Below are 10,705 nucleotides of genomic sequence, written 5' to 3' on the forward strand. Positions count from 1 at the left end.
TTCTGCGGCCAGCTGCTGCACCAGCACAGCCAGCATGAAGAGCAACAGGAAGGCCGCCGTGCTGCCGAACAGCACCAAGCCCACGTCCAGACTGCAGTGCTCCCGTCCGTACCGCGCCAGCTCCTCCAGCCTGCCCCCGCTCTGGCACTGCAGTGCCCCCTGCTGGGAGCGATACGGAAACACCTCCACGCGCTTCTGCTGCCTCGCCCACTCATTGAACCAGGCGTTCTCACAGTTGCAGCGAAGCTGAAGTTGGACTATTATCACACTTTTGAGACTGACGAGGGGCTCAAAAAAGGCTTCTGTCATACTGGTCTCAGATGAAATTTCCAAGTACAGATATTTGAGAGACCTCAGGTCTACAGCCAAGGATCCCTCTAGGGAATCCAACCAGCAGTCATACAGACCCAGGCTCTCCAGTCTGGTGAGATTATGGAACATGACATTCAGGCCTGGCAGATTAATGAAGTTGACGCTTTGAAGGTCCAGGTGTTTTAAATGCAGCAGGTTGTTTAGGCCAGACAGGTCCTGCGCTGTGCTCAGAGAGCGCTGAGTGAGACGGAGCTGCACCACAGAGCTGAAGTGTCCAAGGGCAGCGCTGGAGTCTGGTCCACATAACAACTGATTGGCTGCCACTTGGAGGATGGACACGGATTTCACAAAGCGCCTCTCGCAGCCCAGTAAAACGATCTGCTCACCAGAGAGGCTGAGTTTCAGGTCCACATTTGGGGCGCTATCGACAGCAATGAAGAGGGTCATGAGGCTCATAGACTGGATGGAGAGGTCAGCCAGCCGTTGAGGGAACGTCCGAAAAATTAGGCTTAGGTTGAACACCTGCATATTCCAGGTGTCAGAGCCACTGGGCCTGACATTGCCCACTCTGAGAGTCTGGAGAGAGGGGAGATGGCTGAGGGAAGAAGCCTCTAGGTGCTGTATGGGATTGGACTCTAGTAGCAATGTCTTCAGCTCACTGAGCCCTGAGAAAGTATTGGCTTTGATACAAGAAATTCTGTTATCACTCAGGTCCAAGAAGTTCAATTTCCGCAACTTTCTGAAAGCAAAATCCTCAATAGTGTGCACCGAATTTGAGCAGATTTTCAATGTCTGCAATTGTTCATGACCTATGAAATATTCGCCTGTAATAACTGCAACACTAAATCCTGAAACATCTAAAGTATGAAGGTGTTGAAGACCTGCGAAAGATGCCATTGCCAATGAATTGTTCAAATCGTAGACGTTAGCATATGTGTCTATGACCAACGTTTGTAATTTCTGAAGCCCTTTGAATGCCAAGTTTTCAGGGTTCACACTGGGTCCCGCAAGGCTCAGAACCTGCAGGTTTTCTAAGCAGGCAAACTGACCAGTTCTAACAAGTAGTTTCTGTTGGGTTCTGAAGATGAAAGTCCTCAGTTCTGCAGGGGAACTCTGACCAGCACACAGAGAAGACAAGGACTCATCTACACTCTCAGCGGAAAATGAGAGACTAACAAACAGTTCCCTCACATGCCTCAGGGTGTGGATGAAGCTGAGGTTGATGTATGACATGTCCAGGAATGAGAAGAGGGCAATGCTCTCCAGTGATCGGCATCTATCCCATTCAGACTCCTGGGCATTTTGAAATGTATCAAAGTATAAAATGATGCCTGTGATGTTGAATGCCTCTGTAACAGTACAGACAAACTCAACATTTAGATCCACAAAAGTCAGGTCCATGTGATCAACTTTCTGGATCCCTGACTGTAGGAGTTGAGAGCGTAGCGGCTCATTCATTGGCATGTTGATATTTGATATCCTCTTGAAATACTTTAGAGCATCTCTTCCTATCGTCTTGATGTTTGGAAATGAAACATTGACATTGTGCAGTGAAGGGAACTCACTCAGCCCGCCAGAGCAGTTTGGGGTCGTCAGCGTCACCACTTTCTCCATGGTGACCTGCAGATTTTCCAGCGAGGCGCTTACATCCAGCAGTCTGCACAGAAGCTCGGAGAACTCCTCGTCTTGGGAGGAGACATGAAGGCTTTTCAGCTGCTTCAGCCCAGCAAACACATCTGGTGCCATTCCACTCAACACACAGTTCCCAAGGGTGAGCTCCTCCAGACTCTGCAGGTCATCGAGCGCCTTTGATGCCACCGACATGTTGGTGTGCTGTGGACTGACGAGGGAGAGCAGGTGTAGGTTGGTCTGCCCCCTGAAGGCCCCAGGGAAGACGGCAGACAAACCTGTGATGTAGATACTCCTGAGGCTGTGGAACCTGGCAAAGACGTCCGGCTGAAGCACCAAGCCACTCTGTCCGTCCACACAGAGAACCTGGATGTCGTTTGGGACTCCCGCGAGGTCCAGCGTCACGTCCGAAACTTTTTGACAGACAGCAGTACGTTCCCCAGAAGTGCACCAGCTGGAGTACCACGTGTCGTATCGTGGGTATGGAGAGGCTGCATCCAGCACCAGGCATGTGTCAGACATCCAGGCCCAGGAGACCCAGGAGGCCCAGGAGAGCAGCACAGCACCAGCCAGCCAGCAGCAGCAGCAGAGGGGCTTCATCCCTCCTGCAGACAACCAGCAGAGCCGCACACACAACTCTGAGATCTGGGAGGAGAAAGGCTTGGATATCCCTGCCGATGGCTTGACCGTGTGTGTGGATCTCGCTGCTTGTCTCCCTGCCGATGGCTTGACCGTGTGTGTGGATCTCGCTGCTCGTCTCTCTGCCGATGGGTGGACCATGTGTGGGAGAACACTGTTGTGAGATTCTGAAGACGCTGTCGTGGAACTGTGTGTGTGCACAAGCTTAACCCAAGAAAAGGATGTTGCTGTGAGTGAGTGTCTGCTCCTGTGAACTACATTTGTATCAATATTCAGTGTCAAGAGGAAGCTGCATAGCCCTAAATACACACACACACACACACACACACATGCTGGTGGAACAGAAGTGACGCCAAGCTAAGGATGTGTGAAGTGTGTGTGTGTGTGAGATGTGTGTGTCCCCTAAGATGCTGGGGCGTAGCCCCTGAGTCCTTCTACATAAACGTTCACTTCCTCTCCCGTCTACACACACCACTGCCAGCTGTGTGTGTGTGACGCTGAGCATCCAGACCAGCGGTGGCAAGAATGCCTGGGCCTTTCTCAGAGCTGTCTCTGTCCAGCTGGGTCCAGTCTTGCAACTGACCAATTAAAACCGAGTGCTATTAACCTGACATTCAGATCAAGATTACCTCGCACTCTCTCCAAAGATCATTTTTACTTTTTTTGGCAGCTTGCAGCCAAATTTGCTCGTATACAGGATGGGACTTCTTAAAATAAGTCAAACTCTAATTAATGATTCTATGAGAAAGAGCTGGGTATGTCTCTCTATACTGAAAACAATATCAACTACATTGTTTGATCTTGATATACAATTGCTAACACTTGGATACATTTTAATCAGAAAAGCAGTTTTTGCAGTATAATGTAACCTGTTCTTGTTACTTGTTACTGGTTAAGGAGTCTGGTCTTTGAGGTTGAATAACTGGTACCATCTGACGAAGTGTGAGGACAAACTCAATAAAAGGGGAATTGTCATACAGTTGCAGTCAACAGTAGGCTTTGATAAATAGATTGTTGAGGTTCTTGTGTTTATGGTTATTAGTGGGCTTGATAGCATTGGAAATTAGCAAATGCTATGGTGGATTGAGTTGTGCACAGCCCACATGATATATCTGTCCCTATCAAATAAGCCATAAAACAAACGATAGATCATGTATAAAAAAAAACGACCATGAACATGACGCACGTAGATGGCCTTGACTGCTTGACTGATATCTGACAAGTAGTTGCTTTAGAGCACTGTTTAAACCTATTCATGTCAATGTACAATGTCTCTAGATCAATCAAAAAAAAAAAATAATAATAATAACAATAGTAATAATAATAAGGGTAATCAACAAAATAATAATAATGGTTAATCAGAAATATTTAAATGAAAAACACATAAAATACAAAATCAACCGTGATGTGAGAAGTTATAGTAGAGGCCTCAAATCAAAATCCATGTTAAGACCTTTGGGAGACAGAGTAGTAAGCATATAGAATGCTTCCCTTCTAAGGCCTACCTTACATTGACAGACATTGCAAAGATTTGGAAAAGAATTTTGAAAGACTACAGTCTCAGACCCTCTCACATCTAAAGACAATTCATTGAGTTTCAAGTCAAAGGCCAGTCTCAGATTAGGATTTTGCAAAGACTGTGGGTCACTATTTACAAGACTGCTACTAGATTCCTTCAAATTATTTCCATCATGCACTAGGCTACGTCATCATCAACAGGAACTCATACGATAGCCTACTCATATCAAAGTCATTTTTTTCACGTTTCTGCAGCATTGTTTCATGTGTGACATCCCTAACAGATATAGAGCTGTTCTGTCATGTAGAATAATTAGACTAATAATTTATAAGAAATGAAATAACAAATAATCATATAGGCTACAGCTGTCGCCTATTTTGCCCCTTCCTGTTTGATGTTGAAGCGAGGTCACTATTGGTTTTTAATGTTCACGTCACTATTTGCATGAGCCACGACTGAAATGGAAATTTTGGAAATGTAGTCGCCGACTGTTAAAACAGACCAAAATCGTGCAATGTAAGCCAGCCTTTAGGAGAAGGTTATCAATGTCGCCTCCACGTCTGGGGGTGGATAAGTGCTCAATGCCAATGTATTTGAGAGACGACAAGTTATGTTTAAAAGTGTTAAAATGCACAGCTACTGGGGGTTTTTGGTCATTTTGCCGTATGCTGCTTCTATGTTCCGTGATGTAGATACGACTCCTCGCGTATGCCCCGTGTCGGTTGTATCACGTGATGTAGATACGACTCCTCGCGTATGCCCCGTGTCGGTTGTATCACGTGATGTAGATACGACTCCTCGCGTATGCCCCGTGTCGGTTGTATCACGTGATGTAGATACGACTCCTCGTGTGTGCCCCGTGTCGGTTGTATCACGTGATGTAGATACGACTCCTCGCGTATGCCCCGTGTCGGTTGTATCACGTGATGTAGATACGACTCCTCGCGTATGCCCCGTGTCGGTTGTATCACGTGATGTAGATACGACTCCTCGTGTATGCCCCGTGTCGGTTGTATCACGTGATGTAGATACGACTCCTCGCGTATGCCCCGTGATGTAGATACGACTCCTCGCGTATGCCCCGTGATGTAGATACGACTCCTCGCGTATGCCCCGTGTCGGTTGTATCACGTTCCGCCAGTCGGGCTGCTTCTGGAACAGGTGGTGGCGATGGCCACTCACAGACACCGTTGACCGGTCTGCCCGATTCGGGTCTTGCGTGAGCACTTGATTGGTGAACAGCAGTCCGATTCCTCATTGCAACCACTCTTTGACAAAGCGTGCAGTTCTGATGACAAGTCCCTACATACGAGATATACGCTTGAGGGTGGCGTGCTGGACATGGCTGGGCCAGGTGACGCGCTCTCGCTAGGGAGACGTTGCTAGGGAGTCGTTGGCCAATATCCCACTGCTTTTAACCCCAGATCAGGCAGCTTTATCTTTAGTGAACTATAGGGGAGCTGTGATGAAGTTTGAAGTGTAAATATACAAACTTTATGTTGAAACTGTAAACCGGATTTCCATAGGAATCCACTGAAATGAATATACACAGATTAGTCTGCCAACGAGACCTCAAATTCAGAAAAAATGCATTTAACTAAAATCGGACAATGTTGTGTTTGTTAGACAATAGGGTAGCTGTGATCTAAATGCCGTAAAGCTAGGGTCAGGGTCCTGTGATCTAAATGCCGTAAGGCTAGGGTCAGGGTCCTGTGATCTAAATGCCGTAAGGCTAGGGTCAGGGTCCTGTGATCTAAATGCCGTAAGGCTAGGGTCAGGGTCCTTGTTAGAAAATAGGGTAGCTGTGATCTAAATGCCGTAAGGCTAGGGTCAGCGTACTTGTCTCCAGGTAGGGGATCTAAATGCCGTAAGGCTAGGGTCAGGGTCCTTGTCTCCAGGTAGGGGATCTAAATGCCGTAAGGCTAGGGTCAGGGTCCTTGTCTCCAGGTAGGGGATCTAAATGCCGTAAGGCTAGGGTCAGGGTCCTTGTCTCCAGGTAGGGGATCTAAATGCCGTAAGGCTAGGGTCAGGGTCCTTGTCTCCAGGTAGGGGAACGGCCACTGAATCATCAGCCAACGTGGTGATATGGCTACGATCCCTCTGACCACGAACACACCCTTTTCCAACTCCTCCCTCGCCAGGCGCCACAGAGCTTTGATAACCAAAACCTCCAGGTGCACACACACACACACACACACACACACACAAAACACACAACACACACACACACACACACACACACAGGGTATCCCTCATTTAAAATGGTCTATGCCAGCATGACACAAAGCCCCAACTGTGCCCAATGCCTGTAGGGTAGCCATCATTTAAAATGGTCTATGCCCATGTTAGTTGTAGGTCGATTTGGGGGAAAGCTGAATGGATGTAAATGTTCTAATGTTGCTGGTAAACTATCACACTGCACCTCCTGGGCTTAGCTCATCTTGTTTACAGTACCAGTTTCTTCCATTTTTTGCCACATGAAACACCAACCTTGATAGATATATGGGTAACAGTGTATGGGGGTGGCATTGGAAACATATAGAGACACATCTTGTTTCTATGTCTAGTTAACGTTTTAATGTTTTGAACTGAAATCCTTACATAGACAGCATATTTTAAATCCCACGTTGTAAATGAAGAATGCTGCGTGTTAATTCCTGTTCTATCTTAAGAGAAACCCCAAAAGGAACTGAAAGTGGATAAGAGCTCCACTTTTATTTGGTATCATGTTATCATGTTGGAAAGGGAAGTGCAGGCATGTGAACATTACTGGATAGAAATCAGCTCACTCACTCCCACACAATCAGAACCTCAAGTCCTCAGCAGCTTGGGCATACACACATACTCACGCACAACAGTGTCATTTAGCTTGCTCTGACACACACACACACACACACCAATCATCTAAAGAGACTTGCAGGAAGATCCGCACACAGAGACATTGTTTCCATATCCAAGCCTTTCTCCTCGAGTTGTGTGTGCGGCTCTGCTGGTTGTCTGCAGGAGGGATGAAGCCCCTCTGCTGCTGCTGCTGGCTGGCTGGTGCTGTGCTGCTCTCCTGGGCCTCCTGGGTCTCCTGGGCCTGGATGTCTGACACATGCCTGGTGCTGGATGCAGCCTCTCCATACCCACGATACGACACGTGGTACTCCAGCTGGTGCACTTCTGGGGAACGTACTGCTGTCTGTCAAAAAGTTTCGGACGTGACGCTGGACCTCGCGGGAGTCCCAAACGACATCCAGGTTCTCTGTGTGGACGGACAGAGTGGCTTGGTGCTTCAGCCGGACGTCTTCGCCAGGTTCCACAGCCTCAGGAGTATCTACATCACAGGTTTGTCTGCCGTCTTCCCTGGGGCCTTCAGGGGGCAGACCAACCTACACCTGCTCTCCCTCGTCAGTCCACAGCACACCAACGTGTCGGTGGCATCAAAGGCGCTCGATGACCTGCAGAGTCTGGAGGAGCTCACCCTTGGGAACTGTGTGTTGAGTGGAATGGCACCAGATGTGTTTGCTGGGCTGAAGCAGCTGAAAAGCCTTCATGTCTCCTCCCAAGACGAGGAGTTCTCCGAGCTTCTGTGCAGACTGCTGGATGTAAGCGCCTCGCTGGAAAGTCTGCGGGTCACCATGGAGAAAGTGGTGACGCTGACGACCCCAAACTGCTCTGGCGGGCTGAGTGAGTTCCCTTCACTGCACAATGTCAATGTTTCATTTCCAAACATCAAGATGATAGGAAGAGATGCTCTAAAGTATTTCAAGAGGATATCAAACATCAACATGCCAATGAATGAGCTGCTACACTCTCAACTCCTACAGTCAGGGATCCAGAAAGTTGATCACATGGACCTGACTTTTGTGGATCTAAATGTTGAGTTTGTGTGTAATACTGCAGTGGCATTCAACATCACTGACATCAGTGTACACTTTGAAACATTTCAGAAGGCCCAGGAGTCTGCATGGGATGGATGCCAATCACTGGAGAGCATTACCATCTCCTCTAAACCAGAGTTGATACATGAATACTTCTACATCAACCTCAGCTTCATCCACACTCTGAGGCATATGAGGGAGCTGAGTGTGTTTCTCTTTTTCTACTCTGAGAGTGTAGATGAGTCCTTGTCTTCTCTGTGTGCTGGTCAGGGCACCCCGGCAGGACTGATGTTCTTCAGCTACAGAACCCAACGGAACCTGCTGCTCAGAGCCAGCCAGTTTTCCTGCTTAGAACACCTTCAGTACCTGAGCCTCTGGGGCCTTCATGTCAAGACTGAAGACTCTGCATTCGAGGGACTTCATAAATTACAATCATTGCTCATACATTCTAATTGTCACGATACTAACAGTACATTGGCGGAAACATCTTTTGTGGGTCTTCACCAACTTCAAACCTTAGGTGTTTCAAGCGTTATGACTCCAGTACTTACGGATATATATTTTGAGGGTCTTGACAATTTACTGAACCTGACAATTTGTTGCCACGCAGTACAAACTATTGAGGATTTTGCTTTCAGAGAGTTGGGAAAATTGAACTACTTGGACCTGAGTGAGAACAGAATTTCTGTTATCAAAGCCAATACCTTCACAGGACTCCATGAGCTTGAAACGTTGCTATTAGAGTCAAATCCCATTAACCACATAGAGGTGTCTCTCTTCAGCCATCTCCCCTCTCTCCAGACTCTCAAACTGGGCAATTTCAGGCTCAGTGGCTCTGATCCCTGGAATATACAGGTGTTCAACCTCAGCCTCATTTTTGGGACGTTCCCTCAACGGCTGGCTGACCTCTCCATCCAGTCCATGGGCCTCATGACCCTGTTCATTGCTGACAATAGCGCCCCAAATGTGGACCTGAAGCTCAGCCTCTCTGGTGAGCAGATCGTTTTACTGGGCTGCGAGAGGCGCTTTGTGAAATCCGTGTCCATCCTCCAAGTGGCGGCCAATCAGTTGTTATGTGGACCAGACTCCAGCGCTGCCCTCGGACACTTCAGCTCTGTGGTGCAGCTCCGTCTCACTCAGCGCTCTCTGAGCACAGCACAGGACCTGTCTGGCCTAAACAACCTGCTGCATTTAAAACACCTGGACCTTCAAAGCGTCAACTTCATTAATCTGCCAGGCCTGAATGTCATGTTCCATAATCTCACCAGACTGGAGAGCCTGGGTCTGTATGACTGCTGGTTGGATTCCCTAGAGGGATCCTTGGCTGTAGACCTGAGGTCTCTCAAATATCTGTACTTGGAAATTTCATCTGAGACCAGTATGACAGAAGCCTTTTTTGAGCCCCTCGTCAGTCTCAAAAGTGTGATAATAAACCAACTTCAGCTTCGCTGCAACTGTGAGAACGCCTGGTTCAATGAGTGGGCGAGGCAGCAGAAGCGCGTGGAGGTGTTTCTGTTCCGCTCCCAGCAGGGGGCGCTGCAGTGCCAGAGCGGGGGCAGGCTGGAGGAGCTGGCGCGGTACGGACGGGAGCACTGCAGTCTGGACGTGGGCTTGGTGCTGTTCGGCAGCACGGCGGCCTTCCTGTTGCTCTTCATGCTGGCTGTGCTGGTGCAGCAGCTGGCCGCAGAATACCTGCGGGCCTTCTTCCACATCGCTCACGGCTGGCTGGACGAGGCGCTGCGCCGCAACACTAGGGGGCGCTATCTCTACGACGCGTTTGTGTCGTACAGCGGGCGGGACGAGCGCTGGGTGGTGGAGCAGCTGCTGCCGGGGCTGGAGCGGAGGGGCCCCCCCTTCCTGCGCCTCTGCCTGCACAGCAGGGACTTCCAGCTGGGGAAGGACGTGGTGGAGAACATCACCGACAGCCTGTACCGCAGCCGCCGCACCCTGTGCCTGCTCAGCCGCCACTTCCTGCGCAGCAACTGGTGCTCGCTGGAGCTGCGTCTGGCCACCTACCGGCTGCAGGTGGAGCACAGGGACGTGCTCGTCCTGCTCTTCCTGGAGAAGATCCCCTCGCGCCTGCTGACCGCCCACCACAGGCTGGCACGCCTGGTCAAGACCAGAACCTACATCGACTGGCCACAGGACCCCGCCCAGCAAGAGGCATTCTGGGAAAGACTGTGGGCCAAACTGGCCCCACCCAGGGACTAGGAGAAGGAATTATGTACCGGTCCAATGTAGAGTACGTACTTCATATTTGTATACGTGGCAGGGGGTCACCATATCTCAGGCTACGTTCACACATACACAGGTATTTTGATAAACAAATATTTCCTTGCCTTAGTTTTCAAAAACAACATCGTGCACACTTATCAGTTTTCCGAAAAGTTTTCATTGACACTAACCCATGTATATGCTATCAAGAGCATGCCAAACCTGTAGGTGGTGCTGTAACGAGAAGTTTGAACCCACATTAGCCAATCAGAATCCGGAAAATAGCAACAACATCAACAAATCACTTCCTTGTTTACTGAAATTCCAACCTCACCGTCGCAGAGCGTCACCATAATGTCCAGATCCAGCCCGTAAAGCTGATTGACTTTGGATGCGGTCTTCTGACTTCAATTGTGTATTTTTTAAGTATTTGAATGAGAGAAGCAGGAACATGTAAACCTGATGTGTGAATGTGTACTATAAGGCTTTTGGATTGGCTGCTGAATTTGGCTAAAAGCATTAGACC

At 48.8% G+C, this 10,705-nt stretch overlaps 2 protein-coding genes across 2 annotated transcripts in view; one reads left to right on the forward strand and one right to left on the reverse strand.

Annotated features, from left to right (window-relative positions):
* The window catches only part of LOC134067136 (toll-like receptor 13), a 3,333-nt gene extending 870 nt beyond the window's left edge, over positions 1–2,463 (reverse strand). Inside the window, exons 1-3 of the mRNA XM_062522211.1 lie at positions 1,878–2,463; positions 1,504–1,661; positions 1–888 (exon numbers count right to left, since the gene is read on the reverse strand). The exon at positions 1–888 is cut by the window's left edge and continues 870 nt beyond it. Coding sequence (XP_062378195.1) covers positions 1–888; positions 1,504–1,661; positions 1,878–2,463 — 1,632 coding nt within the window. The remainder of the gene's footprint in view (positions 889–1,503; positions 1,662–1,877) is intronic.
* Positions 2,464–7,185: 4,722 nt separating this feature from the next.
* Positions 7,186–10,227, forward strand: LOC134067137 (toll-like receptor 13). Its single transcript, XM_062522212.1, has 3 exons — positions 7,186–7,771; positions 8,236–8,303; positions 8,767–10,227. The coding sequence occupies exons 1-3, from the start codon at positions 7,186–7,188 to the stop codon at positions 10,174–10,176; spliced, it is 2,064 nt and encodes a 687-aa protein (XP_062378196.1). The 3' UTR covers positions 10,177–10,227.
* Positions 10,228–10,705: the final 478 nt, after the last annotated feature.

The sequence above is a fragment of the Sardina pilchardus genome, chromosome 20 (assembly GCF_963854185.1).
Source record: "Sardina pilchardus chromosome 20, fSarPil1.1, whole genome shotgun sequence".
Classification (NCBI taxonomy): Eukaryota; Metazoa; Chordata; class Actinopteri; order Clupeiformes; family Clupeidae; genus Sardina; species Sardina pilchardus.

What these genes read in the sequence shown, in the direction of transcription:
- LOC134067137 (XM_062522212.1), top strand. Translation starts at nt 7,186, where the DNA reads ATGTCTGACACATGCCTGGTGCTGGATGCAGCCTCTCCATACCCACGA. An exon ending in AAACTGCTCTGGCGGGCTGA is followed by an intron (nt 7,772 to 8,235) that starts GTGAGTTCCCTT and finishes TGTGCTGGTCAG; the next exon opens with GGCACCCCGGCAGGACTGAT. An exon ending in CTGCTGCTCAGAGCCAGCCA is followed by an intron (nt 8,304 to 8,766) that starts GTTTTCCTGCTT and finishes CCCTCTCTCCAG; the next exon opens with ACTCTCAAACTGGGCAATTT.